Here is a 17,119-nt window from a genome sequence, read left to right on the forward strand (position 1 = left end):
ACACAAAATAGAAAAGCTATAAAGCAAATAAAGCAGAAGAAATGTAAAAAAGTGTAGGAAGTAAAGTAACAAGTGAAAAACAAGGCCACTTGCCTGCTTAAGAGCTTATATTCCGTGCGGTAAACCAAAAACACAACTTAAAACATATCGCTTACAAAAGTCTCAAGTGCAGCTTTGCCAAAATCCACAACTTGACTAAAACGAAAAAGTTAAGCTAAAATTAACAACGGAATGGCCAAAAATATGCAAATTCCAAGCAAAGTTATTAAACAATTTGGTTTATTTAAGAAAATTTTACAAAACGGGGGTAAAACAATTTTTCGAGGTCTTTAATTAACATAAGCAATCAAAAAGTAGAACGATTTATAAAATAAATGCAGCGAAGTTGAAAACGGTATTTGCGAGAGATATCCGATTTTAGTTAAATACGATGGATAAAGTGTTTTTAGATAAGGCAATTTGAATTGTTTTATACAATGTTATGAATTGGTCTTTTATCATAAAAGCTTTGCTGTATTGGTTTGCTTTGCGGTTTGAACCAAGGAAACCGAAATAAACAGAAATGTCATGATTCAGAGTCTCGTGTTGCATAAACTGGGGTCAGGGCGCAACAGATTAAATAATAAGAAGTATTTTAAGCGCCTACAATGCGCATTCACTGCCAAGAAAGAACCGGGCGTGTAAATATAGCGCCAGTTCTCGCTAGCTATCTGCGCAAGATCGTCAATTGCTCGCAGCATTTGATGAAGAGGGACGTGCAACTGGAATTCGTGAAATGAGTTGGCGGCGAGTTTTGAACGAGTCAGCGCAGTTTTTCATTTCCGGGTCCCAGTTAAAACACGATTCCATGAGAACGTGACATAAATCATAACTTTAAGCAAGAAACAACTTAGAGGGAATAAGCCCAAGCATAAGTACGCAGAAGATTTTAAATGGTTCACAATTTTTTCAAAACATCTACGAAACACCCATTTTTTTTTCAAAGTAAAAAAATGAATATGCGAAATATTTATAAAAGAAACATTTTATGTTTTATAGCTGTTTTTGTAAACAGTCTAAATATCATTCTCTTATGTATGGGTTTGATATTCATGGAAAGTGAACCACAACATTAAACATTAGGCTCCAAAACACAAATTAATTTTGCAAAAAAACATAGATCAGGTAAAAAGTGCGATTCAGTGGCGAATCAGTGAAACTTGTGATTTGAAAGCAGCTCATTTGACAAATAAACATTTCTTTCATTCCAACATAATAACCACCTCGAAATAGAGAGATAACATACAGGTAATATAAAGCGACTAAATGTGAAAATAGGTCATGAGAAAGTGATAATACGACACGGTTGTTAATATAATGTAAAAAAAGTGCCATAAATAACATTGCTAAACGAATAGTTGATTGTCATCTGACTTAAGCTACACGGAAGCATAGTTTGAACTAAGATGTGGTAACAATAAATTTTACATTTATTTCATTTTACAATTTACGCTTTTGAGATAAACACAGCACTAGTATGAAAAAAAGTGATGTAACTATCCACACAACTGAACGGAAATCAACTTAAACCATTAATTAGCTCAATCTACTCTTTAAAATCAATATACTTACTTCCAGAACTATTTTAGTTATTTATGCTTAAAGTTTGGTATTGTGTTGGTCTTTTGACAATTACATATAAAAACATTTCTTTTTTAATAAACCCGACAGAGTTCAATTAAAAAAGAACAAAAAATGCAGTTGTTTTGGTTTTTAGCAGTTTACAGATTATGAACAACTGCCCTACACTTTTCAAAGTAAGTATTGTATATATTATTAGGTTTGGGTGTTGTATCATATCGGATGAGAGCCGATGCCCGATACCAAGTGGTAGTATCGGTATTCATCCGTCCGATAATAGGGTTTGTATCGCTGCCGATCCGATACCTAATTTATATTGCAAGTTTAGCCAAGGTACTTTTAATTTTTTTAGAAAATATAATATTAACTATCAGACATAAGTTTTCGGCGCTAAACATTTGTTCATAACAACTCGGGAAACTTTTGCACAATTTTCAGAAATATTGCTTTGTCAACTTGTAATGACGTCATTTTCTATCGGATCGCGATAATTTTTGCCAAAAATATAAAGTATCGGTATCGAAATACCAAGTAACTAACATTCCTAATATTAATATGTATGTTTAACACACTAGACGTAGGAAGTACTTTCAACAAATCACCTCAAGGTCGCAAAGGAATCGTCTGACTCTGGCGCAAAACGTCGGTGAATCCCCTCCTTGGGGTCAATGTAGCCCCAGGGGAACCCCCGGTCCTGGGTGAGGAGATCCTGGCCGTGAGGGCGCCATCTCGTGGTAGCATTTTCCTCGGTTCGTCGACATCAAGAACCACCATCGACACTTTAGCGACACCACGCGGACTCATGTGGTTGTTGTTTTGGTCGCTAGGTGGCAGCGTCGGGCGATCAGAGAGGCGAAATGTGACCGACTTGTGCTTTCGACTGCAAAAAAATATGATTTAATGGAAACCAATGCCTTTGGAAACTTCTAGAAACTTGTTTAATAATATCGGATCGGAGCCGATACCCGATACAAAGTAAAAATATCGGTACTCGTTCGATACTAGGGTTGTATCGCTGCCGATCATACGACAATTAAACCGCTTTCACTGGCGGTTAAACGCATCCAATTATATTTTTCTGTGCAAATATCTAAAAAAAGCTGAAACTGACCAAAGTTTGTTTTAGCGAAGTTTTAAATTTTGTTTCCTTAAAAGTGATTAGTACCAGAATTAAAAAATGTACCAGCGCAAATCCTCAACTCTATGTAAATTAAATAACACGTAAGTGATATTTTCGGTCTGGGTTCAAAACAATGTCACCCTTTCCACTTTCGCATAATTTGCTCGGAGCTAATTCACAAAATTATATTAAGTTTAAAAAACTCAAAATCCCGGATTTTTTCAAGCATAATTCTACCACCCAGCAACCTTATACGTAAGTTTTCGATGATTGTTAATTTTCGGGGTGACTTTGCGTTTTTCGGTCAAGTTTATTTCTGTCGCCGACACAAGCGTGACTTCCATATAAGGACACACAGACGTACAGAGCACGCGCAACTTGATTGGCGTGTTTTGTTCTCATCACATTAAAACTTACCCACTCACCTCACGATCCAACGCAACAAACTACCCACTCACCTCACGTAATAGCCCTCGCTCTCAGCGTTCCGCTCCGCTGCGCTTGGTTCCGGAAGTGCTTGCGTCACCCAGGGCGAGTGATGACGTATGGATGACGTCATTGCGCGTTGGGTTGAGGCTTCAGGTCCGTGGTAGATGACACGTGCAGGAAAGGGCTGCGCTTCGGGCTTGATTGACGGCGCTCTAAGCCAATAGGAAGCGAGGTGAGTTGTAGCACGGTGAGGTTTTGTGTCGAGGTTAAAAATAAATGCTTGGAGTTGATTTAAGTGATGCGTTTCATGATTTTACGAACCTACGTGTTCAACCCTCGTTAGTTTGGTTCGTGGCACGATTTTTTGTGATTGCTTCCGGTCAAGGTCGTGAATTAGACTTTGGACCCACAGAAAAATAAAATATCGCCTTATTAACTGGTGAATATAGGCTGTATATCCGTTTATGCAAGTTGCGTTCAATAACAAAAAAATATGAATTAAATCCGTTGCTGAATAACGTGTAAGTGTCTCATTTTTTTCTATTTTTTTTTTGAAACATACAACTTTTTAAAGCAAAAATTTTATGCCACTTTTAATACCAAGGGTAGGGTCACGTTTACAAACACTTGCATTAATTAGTAGAAATAAATAAGTAATATTGATAAATACTAGGGTTGATTAAAAGAAACTCCCTAATTTAACTATGTGTAGGGTGGGTTGGTTTTATAGAGTAAAGCTAGACAAACAAACATGGATGTATGAATACCAAATAATTGAGGGAAGCCATAAGACCATAAATCTGTGAACAAACTGCAATCTAACCCTTCACAAACTGAACTGAGTCAAAATCCGAGGATGCAAGTTGCAATGGTCTTCCAAAAACTATATGTGTCAATTTCCTGACAAATTAGAGTTTCCTGTGTAGTAATGGTTTAATCGAACATTTATAGAACACTTTGCACATAAACTCGCTATCAATGACCTAAGTTGATTCAATTTAAGCAAAAACATTTATATTCTGCTTAAAACAGAGGTAAAGCTCCACAAAGCAACATTTAAAAGCGCATTTAGCGCAAAAAAAAACTAACTTGGTTAAATCTTTATTTCTTACTTTATGCACAATTTCAACCAACTTACCCAGGATTCGGCGATAACTTCCAGAACGCCTTACTTTCAACGACGTAACTCGTCGTATTCAGCTTGGAATCTTCAACAGAGTTTTGTGAGGCCACAGCGTAATAATTGCGCACCTTTTGGTTGCCTGAGGAATGTCGTTTCACCCTGTTCTGGGACCTACTGGGACCCCGGGGGCCGTAAGCTATGTTGGGGTCGGAATATGCGCTCTGCAGTTTAACTCCGTTGCTTTGCGAATCGATTTGCACTTTTGGTTTCAAGTTTTCGTACAAAGTCAAAGTGCTTGGTGGGTCGTCTCTCGCCTGCCGCCTAACGGTCGAGCGACTCCAGTCGTTAACGCCACGAGAGGTCGCGCTTTCTGTGTTTAACCGAAAGTCGTTGGTCGGGGTTCGACGTCGTTGAACTGATGGAAGTTCGTCTGCTCGTTTTTCTTTGTCTTTAATTAAAAAAAAGGGAACATATTTTATAAAGTTTAATCGCATCCAAGTAGAAAAATAGTAATTGTAAAACTGAAGCAAAAGTGCTTTTTTCTCTCTGCTAAACACGTATTTAACTGAGGCATTACTTAAGGATTTTTTTTTACTTTACTTTTTCAAACAGATTGTCTTTCATATTTTAGTATTATGATAAAATATATATATGGTAACAGAAAAAATAGATCATTTTAAGCCAAAGTAAGCTGAAAAAAGAATTTAAAGGCAGAATACTAATAGTGGAATTTCACACGTTTAAATGACAATTAGCCAAATTAATTGCAAGCTAAAAAAATGTTTTTTAGAGGGAAGAAAGTGTTGTGTAAGCAGGAATAAAGTTGTGCGTCAAAAATTGTAAATGAAGGTACCGTTTAAAAGCATGATGTTGTTGTTAATCGAATGAGAGGAAAGAGTTTGCACGGAACGACGCAACGAACTGGATGAGAGGGGCGTTCGGGTTCCGTAGATTGCGCGTCCGCTGGGGGCGCTGTCAATCGATGAGTAGCCCCTAGAAAAAAAATAACCTGATTAGGGGGGGGGGGGGTCCGATACTTCGCGATACGACCCAAATGACGTCATTACTATGCTCATTCAAATTATTAAGGTATTTTCCAGGTTATTGAAACGTAGGTTATTTAGCCATGGTGGGTTAAAGGTCGTAAATGTGAATCACGAAAACCACCTCATGTAGTGTTTGATTGGCTTGTTATATTTTCGCCAAAACAACCAGGAATTGTAACAAACTACCAAGTATTGAATCCCACCTTTGCAAATCCACATTTCTCCTCGAACTTCTCTCGTTTTGTTTTCCCTTCTCCGAGTTAATCCGGGTCATCAGGGGCTGTCTGGCCGGGCTGGTAGAGGGTCGCCACCCCCCTGATGCCGGTGGGTTGCCCCTACTTGTGACGTCACTCCTTGAGGGGTCTTTGGGGGCGGAAGGAATGACGTCATCCACAGTTTGGGCGTTCAACCTAGATTGTGTGTTTATAGTTTTTATTTAAAACCCGTTTTGTCAATCTTGTGCAGACGATTAACCTTAAGCAGTTAATTATTTTTGTGTAAGCATGGCTTACGGTTAAAGGTCACTTGGACTTTGAAAACAGAAATGGGGAAAGAATAAGCGGAAAAAACTACAACTACAAGGTTTCCTTTAATGGCACTCTATATGTACTGGAGGTTAAAGGTTGGTATTAAGACTTAATAAGACATCAAAGTCCATATAGAAGTGGGCAGCACTCACCTGTTGAAAATAAGTAAAGATTTATTCGTAACGTTTAAAGTGTCCCCTACTTTTGTATGGGCTTTAATATTCTTACTATATTTATTTAAGGTAAGATGAGAATCTACTTAAATAAGTCACCGCGTTGTTAATGAATTAATAAACCCTGATAAACCTAATTATTTTTAATACATATTTCCAAACATTAAGCTTTGCAAAACCACATGGAGCCATAACAAGAAAAAGCCCACAAGGGCTGCTGTATAGATTGAGGTCAACTTGTGTAATTCCGTTAAGGCTTTTGTGGTCAAAAGTCAGAATAAAGCCACAAAACAAATCGTACCTTGATTTTTCTTGTTGAATTGCGGAAAGTCGCTTCGCTTGAGAGAAGGCTGTTCGAACTGGGGCGGAAAATAAACCCTGGAATATAAGTTGTTTTGTTAAACATTTTTCGGATGATTGAGCTAAAGCAGAGGTCGGGAAACTTTTTACCTAAGGGAGCCATAAAAAGCTGATTAATATTGGTTGTATTTCGATGAGTCATGTAACATGTTTCAACATCAATAGTTTGGGTTGAAATAAAGTGATGATTTAAATAAGGCTTTTGTTCTGTTCTTATTTAAAAGATCGCACATTAAGTGCGAAAAAGTGCATTGGCTAAGTTTATAAAACTTTAATGACAGAACACTATGTTCCTGACCACTGATCTAAAGGGACCGTGATTGTCTAAACTTGTCAAATTCATGAGCAAATTAAAAAAGCCGTTATCGTTGATAAATTGCACGTTAAAAGGTCTAGATCACAGTTGCTGTACACGTAACAAAGTTAAAGGAAATCATAAAATTTGCATTTGCACAGTTAAGATTAGCAAAAAGTTGCTGGCCACTCTACAAATGAAACTTCTTGTGGAACCGGCGTTTAAACCACTGAACCAAGGTCAATAATGTTTGGCGACCTATTCTGTTCTAACCTATGGACTAACTGACCCCTGACCCCTGACCCAAAGTTCACCACGCACCTGTCTCCTTGACATCTTTCCTCCTGGTGAAGCAGATCTCCCTCTAATTGAGGAGTTGTGGATGTTGAGGACCTCCACGTTATCACGATCCCCAGAGGATGCGAGAATCTCCAAGGGGGTCCGCCACTTACGGCGCTCTGCACCATTGTCCTTGCTCAATCCATAAGGAACTTCCCTGGGGAAAAATAAGTGAAAAAAAGTTTAATTTTGCCGAAATCCAACACAAAATCATTAAGAAGCTTCCTGATAACAACACTAAAGGGATCTTGATCTTATTTTTAACCCGGGCGCCTGGAAAGGTTGAGCTTCACGTGACCAAGGTCGGCATGAAATACTTATGACGTCATAAATATAAGTAGACTTTAGAAACCAGCTGTTTTCATTTCAACAATGTAAAACAGAAATTGAGTCTAAATACACTCAAGGCACCGGTGCCGAAGCGCTTTTTTTCTCACGAAAAAAAAGTGAAAAACAATATTTTATTTTTATTTTGGAATTTAAGATACGATATTAACTTGTGCATTACCAGTTTTATTTGATACCATTCTTTCATTTGCAGAGTTACCTATAAGGTGAAATATAAAATAAACTTGAGAAACGTTGAACATGAGCACTCACTTCCTCCAAGTGTCGATCTCAATGAACTTCAGCGGGGTGAGGAATCGGCAGAGTTCTTCTTTTGCAACCGCGTTCTTAAGGATCGCTTGGTTCGTCTGAAATACAAAGTGTTGAAGTTATAACATAAACATCGATATACTATTGTTGAGCTGGTCTTGTATATAACTAAAGCCTTTTATTTGGCAACATTTTATTGTAAACTTTATGTAAGTGGTTGCCAACCGGAGTCTCATTTCTAAAACAAGAGTGCCGAGAGATATTTCAAATTATATTAGATTTAATTTTTGCTCTATTGGTAATCTTCTTGATACAATTTTTGTGTGAGATCCTTGGGCTTAGTTAATAAGGCGTTGTTTCAATTCCCGTTTGTTATGAAGTTTCAGTGCACACTTATCGAACATGGTGGTAACGCAAGCTATATCTGTAGGGTGCCACAATACATAAAGGTTGGGAACCACTGCTCTATGGTCCTAAGATTCTGGAAACACGCCAAAAACATTTAGTAGTTTTTCGTTTACAAACCATTAAAAACTGATTGTGAAACCGGATTCATTTTTTTGTGTGGTATTTTTTTGGTACATGATCAAATTTGAGAATTACATTTTATGGCATAATTATGTGAATCGCATACTATTTTGATTTCCCTTGCACATTAAAAAACAAGTTAGTATGGATGGGAAATTAAATGCAGCATAGTTGGGCACTAAACCCGTTGTTTTCAAAAATGGCCTTTGGATTCGAAAATGTTATCGCATGTATCGAGCAACAATCAACTACAGTTACGCAACAAAGCCATTCCACCCCTGCCGTTCAGGTTAGTAAATGTTGTTGTAATATTGTGGCGATATTTACACAAGACCACAACCTAATACCACAATAACATCAAAACACGGGCGATAATAACAACGATTGACAACAAGCCCAGCCTAAATACTGGCTCTCAGCAAGTTTGCCTCACATACAACGTTTACTTGTTACAAAAAAGACATTATTTGGTATTTTTACATTTTTTGTGAAATATTGGTTTGCATGGCTAACCTCCTTGTCGTATATATTTGCTATAAACTGGTGGCTAGCAAAAATTAAGCTTTAACCGCGAAATGGTGATATGCTATTTTTATTGACTTAGTATAACAAAAAAATAAATAATAAAATGACATAACAATAACTTTTTCAAAATTTGAAACAATGCACAAGCAACACGAAAATATGGCGGATGTTAATTAAATTCACACTGATCACGGTAATTTCTTATGTTTCGTTCGCTTTCAAAAAGTTCAGTTTATAGAATTGTGTCGCCAAATCTTCGCTTTTATATTCAAACTTACTATTTGGGTTGCTGCAAAAAGGTTGCGAAACACCGGTATGTTGCACTTAATTCACGGAGCTGCTCAGTTTTAACGAGAATTCACACGAACCTCAGAATCGAGCAAATAGAGTTTTTCCTCGTGTTTAGCGACTTGGTCAAGTCTCATCCTAGATTTGCTCGAATCTTCTCCTTTTCGACGATTCTGCTTCCTTTTCTGGTGGCCACATCCGCCGCTGGAGGCGCCCTTCCTGTTGTCTGCGTTACAAAGCGAGTACGTCAAGAGTGGGCGGAGATAATGGACGCAAAACGTCAGGACTGTGTTGATTTTTGCCAAACCGCGTTTCTTTATTATTGATGGGAGAAATGTAAAGTTAGGATTTATTTTGGCGCTCGGAGCAAAATGTGAGGCTGATGTGCGTTGGAGATGTTCGGTAAAGTTTATTTTGTACAAATTCGAAGCCTTCATTTATTTACAATGTTCAGTGAAAGACGTTGGTCAATATTTAAATCAAATAATAGGTAAATTTACCATTAATTAGGATTTTTTTATACAATAATCAACTTTTGGTAATTATTTCTGTCCACGCTCATGTGCACATAAAACCATAGTGACTCTGTTGTGGCTTTTTTTGTTGAGCTTAGATTTATCCACCAAAACTTTCGATTTGAAAAACAAATAAAGACAAAAAGCATTCTTGTAGCGAACATTTAAAACAGGATTTCTACAAAAATTTCGGTTAAAAAGTTCACATTTGTACCAAGACACAACCTCGATAACATAACAGCGGTAAAATAAAGATTTCACGAAGATATCTTTAAATAGAAGCGATTCTAGAGATGGTTTACAAAGAAGGACAAGATAAAGCCAAGCGCTCAGCATCCGGGGTTTAATCCTTTCGCAACAAAAGCTGTCTCGGATTTATTTCTTGCGCCCTTCTATTGTTAAAGTGAATAATCACAAGAAAATCACGCTGTCCTTTATAAATGGCCGGCTCCAAATAAAGTCCGTTTCCCATGACTAAAGTTGTAGTTTGACGTAGAACGAATATTAAAGCCCATACAAAAGTAGGCAGCATTTTAGTTATTTATTTCAAATCTTTACACAATGTTATTTACGTTTATTTGCATAAGATTGGATACGTACTCTGCGTTTTATTGTAATTGTTAAACACCTTTTATCACAAAATGATTTAGAATATAGTAGCAATATCAAAGTTCATTTAGAAGTATAACTAATCTTTTGAACGTTAAAAATAAAAAGATTGATTCGAAACGTTTAGAAAATTCTCCCTACTTCTGTATGGGCTTCGATATTCATTCTATCTAACTACAACCTCGAACGATTATGCTCCAAAGATTGCAAATAAAGAGTTGGTAAAAGAGGGCCACCCCTAAGTAGCCGTTACAAACTGGCCTTAATACCCGGCCATTTGCTAAACAATTGACCTTAAACTCTCTCGTATTGAAATGCGAACAAAACCCGGCAAACATTGGATTGGGGCTTAACTGGACAAAAAGCCCGGATATTTAACAAGTGCCAAGGCTTGGTTGTGATAAATGTGACTAAGTGGCGAATGTAAACGGCGTGTTGGAAGAAGCTTGTTGTGTTAAGGCGCTGTTTGCTTCGCGCAGTGATTTAGTAGTTTAATCGCAAGTCTTGCTATGGATTGCTGTTGTGCAAATAAGAGTTATTGCAAGGCTGGCAAGTGTGTTTTGAGTTTGATGCTAAACACTTGACACGTTTTATTGTCGCAAGTTTACAAACCAACTGTCGGATTATTATTCACTGTTTAATTCCTTCGAATTAAGATAGACTAACGATGTCTTTCTTGTGAAGTATAAATATATATTCTAACATCTATTTAAAATTTCTGACCTTTTACATTGCCAGACAACAGTTACATCTCTCTGATACCTTACTATAACAAAAATTATGTCGTTCCTTTATACTGTATTGTTTCGGTTCATCTCAAAACGTCTTTTTAATGACAATACACAATATTTTGACTTGTTCCGATAATTGTTTTGAAAAATACCGAAACAAAGAATTACACCACACCAATGTTCTTACTGTGTAACATAAGTCCACTATTTTCCCAACGAAATTTGTTTTAACTTAATAACACGTTGAAACTTAAGCTTTGCAAACAGCGTAAACAAATATAAATTACCAACCTTTTTAGAAACTTAACAGAAGCCTATTGAGCAAACCCAGCATACAAATAACTTTACGCTACATTCAAATCTGCGCCTGGACACATTTAAAGAACCCTGTTGGACGTAAACCTTATACAGAGGAGATGTTTTCACGATTTGCTGCGTAAATTAACCCTTAAACTGTGCTTAGCTGTATCCAGTTCGACCCCGGGGCGTGCAAATGAAGATGCTGAGCGATCAAAACCCTGTCATTTGATCTTCAGTGGTTAGATAAAGCGACTCTACAGAAACCGAAGGAAAGTGGAAAAATATAGTTTCAATAACTTTTTATAAGTTTGTAAACAAGTCATTTCTAAGATAACTTAACTTCAGGCCAAGCCATTGCCATATAAAAGCAAGTACTTAAGCCAAGTTATTGCAACTCTGCTGCTTTAATTGTGCATAACAAAAATCGGCCAACATTTTAGAAGGCTATCGATTGAAAGAAGAAGCGCCCTTTGATTAAATCAAAAGAAATAGAAAAATTAAATAGGTCATAATTGTAACCCCAACTCGTTAGTGTTAATCAAGATGGTGTCCATTCACTCGACCTTTTTGGCTTGCAATTACTTTTTAAGCAACAATACAGATTTGTGCAAAGTGTACCCAAATATAAAAGAGATTTAAAGATTCAAAAACTGTGTTGCTAGCCTGGATAATTTACATCAAGCAACAACCTACCAGGGAAACCATGCACGGATCTGGAATGTTGCTCGATATTGAATTTCAAAGCCAAAAAGGTCGAGTAGATCGACATCATCTTAATAAAGACGTTTCGATACAAACTTGTAACATCTTTAGTTAATTTCTTTGTATATAGTCCTTTAATTTATTTTGTGTACAGTCTAGTTCTTTGCAATTTATTATCAAACAACCTACCAGTTGTAGAGAGGGACAATAAACCGCTCGCGCCCCTAATGCCCCCGTTTTTCTTGGCCCCAGATTTCCGAGGTGGGTCAGGTGTTTCCCCCTTGGGGCCGCCTGGGGGGACCTGCTTGGAGGGGCGAATGCGGACAGGGGAGTATTTCATCTGGGGCCTCGAATATACCTCTTCTATCTTCATATCCGTAGCACCAGGGTCATTTTCAAATACCAACAAATTTTTTTGGCTGTTTTTTTTTTTTTTATTTTTTTACAATTTTCAAGTGCTTAGTTATTTCTGTTACGTTTCAAAAAGCAAAATGGTGTAAATACAGTTTATAAGTCAGGAATTTGTTTTATCTTTGGTAGACACCTTTTGCTTCCTTAAAATTAGGTAGGGCCCATTTATGTTTACAAGAAGTAAAAAATGCGCTTAAAATTTATATAAGCACTGTACTATTTAAACCAATACCCATATAATTTCTTGTTAACTATCAGTTAATAAATTGGAAAGGTATTGCCTCAAGTTTTAGAACTACCCTTATAGAGCTTTTACATAGCAAGTAAATAAAGCATATTTCGCAAAAAGCTAACGCCAAAAACTTTGGACAATGGCTGCTTCTAATTATTTTTGCATTTGTTGACCACAATAACGTAACGCAGACTAACTAAAGGCGATAATTTTTACACTTTTTTGCTAACACTTCATGTACACTTTACGCGCTTCTAACTGCAAATCAAAAACAGTATTTACTCTAGCTTAATTAATCGTATACAGCAAGACATAGCACGAGATGCTAGTCAATAAGCCTTTAGCTCCTTTAAACCAATTGATTTAACTGTATTTGCTCGGTAGTATTGAATACAGGGGCGTTGTCACCAAATCTATACAAGCCAGCCTTTCACAAAAATGACGTCATATTTAACCATTTAAATGAGGCCTGTTTTTGTATAAAATGCGAATCAAACAAAGAATACAGCCAAATTTTGTGGCATAAAAAGTTGGACTTTTTGTAACCGTCTGTTAATGTGGAGGGATTAAAAAAAAATTGTGTTTTGGCCTTAATTCACTTGTTTTTAGAATTTTACTTAATTCACTTGTTTTTAGAAATTTTTAAGTTTTAATTAAAGTTAGCGCTACGTTAGACTATTGGAAAAAAATAAAATTTAAAGCTTTGATGACTAAGGTCGTTATTATATCCTATGTCAGAATAATTTTGAATTTTTTTAATACTTCGGATGAAATTCAATCGGCTTTTAGGCACTTTGCTTCAAATTCCCGAAATAAAGACAGCTGGGAATTTCCTAGTCAAGTGTGCTATAAAACACCTTTTCCAATCAATCTTCAGCTGAAAGGTTTAGCTACAAACCACTATTAACAAATTGAACCGCACCAAAAGCTAGCCACGAGATTCATATCTTGCCAGACGTGCAAAAAGCCCAGCTTAAACCTTTCTCAAACATCTGGCGGTCGACTTCAAACTGGCTTCGCAAATATAGCGCAAGAAACCTTCTCCGGCAGCTTTTATCGATCTCAAGCTATTGTTTGCAATCTAAAGTTCCCTGTAACCAACTTTATCGAAGTTTGAACAATGATCAAACACACTGTGGTCGCGGCCTTCACTGTTAAACCTTAACAATAATACGGGAAACTTACTAAATCTTGCTGAATTTTATAAAACTCGAACATTCTATGTGCTTTATGACAACCAGAATCGTTTTATGACGTTACATAGCATATTGTTAAATTGGAACACCCAAACAATGCTACTTAAATCTGTATAGGACTACAGTTGTTACAACCATTGTGATCACAAAAATGGCGCAAAAATGCCTTTTTTAAGTAAAATTAAAATACAATTTAAGCAAAGTCAAATTTAGGTTTTCCAACCTATTCTGTATACTTAGACAAACTAACTCTCATATGTTTATCTGGCTTGAGAATCACCTTAGCCCAGCAACAGACGCAACGAACTGCCCAAGTCGCATTCGTTCAACTGACGACTTCAACAGATTGGATAATGCGCTCTTACGTCGGACGTTGATGGACCTTTCGACCTTCGTGTTTTGATAGCGCGTCCTGTGCTATTATAGGGTTTTAGGGCAAGAATTTCGACGCTACTTTGGGTTGGTGACCAGCTTTGCTAAAACGACTGAATGCACTTCAGGTAAACTTGAAACTAAGGTTACCACAGTTGCCTGGCTACGTATGGATTCGTAGGTTATATGATATATAGTGACAAATTAAAAGTTTAGATGGAAAATACATCGACTAATAAACAGTTAAAAATAAACTTTTAAATCTAAATTATAATGACTGATTATAATTCATTACTCCAGCCAACATTAACCCTTTTTGATCGGCATTGATTAGATCTCTTCAAACTACACCGTATAATTCCCAAACGGGTTTTCATTTCTAACGCCGAGTCATATTTTAAATACTATTTGGCTCTTTTTGTGAGCTTTTAAACTTGCGTACAGTTCATGTCTACAATTTCAACGTCAGTTAACCATTTGACGAATCTGCTAATAAAAACTATTTATAATTTATGTTAATTGCTGTAAGGCAACAACTTTGGAACCACTGCATTAGGTTCACCACATGCAAAGGTTTTCTGTCGTTTTAACTTACTAATAGCGGAACGAACTCACGCAAAGCAGTCCAAGATTAAACGCGCATCCAAAGTATAGAGCTCACACAAATGCTAGCCACCAATTTAATGTTGACCCTGAAAGTTCCCGGCATTTAGGCAAGGTAATGAGGCAGTAATTTAATGCTTTAGTTGAAATCCTTGACCAAAGTGAAAAAGTTTGTTTGTTAGAGATCTAACCTCACGTATAATTATTAGATGGGGACGTAAGATCGCGTTTTCTCGATTAAACAAGTCACTTTTACGCTCCTTTTGGTCGATTCATTCGTTCATATAATTAACTTCACAAACAATCTCTTATAGTTATAACAACAGCTAAGGTCGCTTTTACATTCCTCCCAAGCGAACTTTAAATGGCATAAAAATGTAACACAAAAAAGAAATAAAGATAAAATATTTGAATATATTGTTTCTGCTATAAGGCGTTAGTACAGATTATAAAGGTTTTTTCTGACACAGATTAATAATAAAATCGGTGTCAGAAGAACTCAATAACTAAAAAATGCATGTTTTCATCGAGTAACATACCCGCCAATTCCAAACAAGAAAAAGGGGCAATTTTTAAATCTTTAAAACCTGGCCGACTTGGCATTGTGGCCTTGAAGCGAGAAAGCTATTGATCTTACCTTGCTGAAGTGCAGGAAGTGGTTTGTTGTTGACTTCTGCAGTGCACTTGATCTTATTTGCACTTGTTGGTTAGCACAGAGCTTGTGGGACTTAACTGGGAAATACTTTGGCTTAAAATCCACGCCTTTGCGTCACATTATACTTCTTTGTGGCTGGTATTTAGTCCAATATGTTTGGTTCACATTACACAACACAGGTAAATATTTGACTGAAAAATTAAATGAGGGTAATTAGCAGTTTGAATAAAAATTTACATTACTGGTGAATCTACCACTAAAAAGTCTTATTTATTATTGACGAACGTATTTCATTATTAGTAGAAAGTATAGCTAAATTTTTTGGCACTTTAAAAAAAGTAATTATTGGTGTTATTGCGTTATTTCTAATTGTACTTTATTTGTGTATATTTTATTTTAATGTCTTCCAATATAAATGTTGACAACAACACTTCATACGTTTGTTTTGTGCAAATTTTGCTTCATATTCGTAGAACAATTAACAGCAACCTATACCACTGCATTTTAAACGTTTTTTTAATCGCCCTAAAATTAATCAAAACACTACCTGGCTGCATAAGAATAAAAGTTTGAATTTATTACCATATGCACTGCCTTTGTATATAACTATACCATTTCTACAAATTTGCTAAATTTTAAACAATCTTGCCCACGACAAGCTCAACCAATCTACCAACGTGAACTTAAGCGGTCGGCCACTAAATCAAAAAGAACGCCGACCAATATTCGATCGCAAACATGGTTTAAACAGCACTGGCCTACAACATAAAGCCTGTAAAGTAAAAACCATAGATCTCAGCAATACTCATGTGGTTTTTCACCCAGAAGCAAAAAAGTTTGAGAGCTTTCTAACCTCGCTTTAATCCTTTCTTGAGACGAGGTTCGCTTTACGCGATTGTTAGTGTGACGTCATAGGTGGGTTTGTATAGCACTCGACGATAAGTTTGTCGCCTTACGAAGCACTCAAGGTTCGGGATTGAAACAAGGCTACTCGAGAAATGAATGACGCCTCGCCTCGACATGTCAAGCGGGAATATCAGGCGAATAAGGGTTTAGGTCGTAGCTTCAAACTGGGGATAGTACAAGGAGTTCTGGGTTAAATGGGCTACTCTACAAACTTTGTGCTACTGAAACTGCCCCTAGGGCCGTATGTTATGCACGACTCTGATTTAAAATATATAACTTACAATTAGAAAAAGATCCCCTGACAATTCTCTTTAGTAAAGAAACTAAAAAAACTTGAAACACTTTGTTCGTTTGCGCGGACCAAGGTCGGCATGAATATTTGGAGTTGGCATCATAAATTATGTTATAAAGCAAGTAAACTTAAGAAACCTGCGGTTTTCGTTCTAAAAGAGACTGAAATCGAGTGAAACTGAAAATACATACAGTGCTAAAAAGTTTTTTTTAAATAAACCATTTCTTTTTTAACTTTACCACTTTCGAAAGAATACACTAATATTTTTAATATGCCTTCATGAACCTCGTAAAACTAGTTCACGTACCCAAAGGGGTTTATTAACCCAAGTTTAAGAACCAAGGGCTAAACAGTTAGCCTACATCAATTTGGTTCGTCGTTTCAATGTTTCTTAAATAAAAGTTCATGCAATAGGTTTTCAAACTGTGCGTAGTTTTAATTTCAAAGAACGTGATTTCGTCTCGTATCTAGACTCAACTTCTGTAATAACATGTTTATACAGCCTTACATGTATTGCTGACCCTGATATGTACGTTCAATCTTATTATTACGACAGTGTTGCAGCAATTAAACGTTTTCGTAAATTAATAAATAAATTAGCTGCGGTGTGACAAGCAAAAATATC

General features: G+C 36.6%; 1 protein-coding gene across 1 annotated transcript; it reads right to left on the bottom strand.

Moving 5' to 3' along the window:
• Positions 1-3: 3 nt before the first annotated feature.
• Positions 4-12,200, bottom strand: LOC146131739 (uncharacterized). The gene is made up of 11 exons (XM_083397034.1): positions 12,017-12,200; positions 9,051-9,196; positions 7,633-7,727; positions 7,015-7,189; positions 6,340-6,416; positions 5,542-5,748; positions 5,146-5,285; positions 4,308-4,740; positions 3,199-3,381; positions 2,223-2,500; positions 4-1,926 (listed from the first exon to the last, which is right to left on the bottom strand). The coding sequence occupies exons 1-10, from the start codon at positions 12,198-12,200 to the stop codon at positions 2,224-2,226; spliced, it is 1,917 nt and encodes a 638-aa protein (XP_083253160.1). The 3' UTR covers positions 4-1,926; position 2,223.
• Positions 12,201-17,119: the final 4,919 nt, after the last annotated feature.

The sequence above is a fragment of the Ascidiella aspersa genome, chromosome 9 (assembly GCF_963924565.1).
Source record: "Ascidiella aspersa chromosome 9, kaAscAspe10.2, whole genome shotgun sequence".
NCBI lineage: Eukaryota > Metazoa > Chordata > Ascidiacea > Phlebobranchia > Ascidiidae > Ascidiella > Ascidiella aspersa.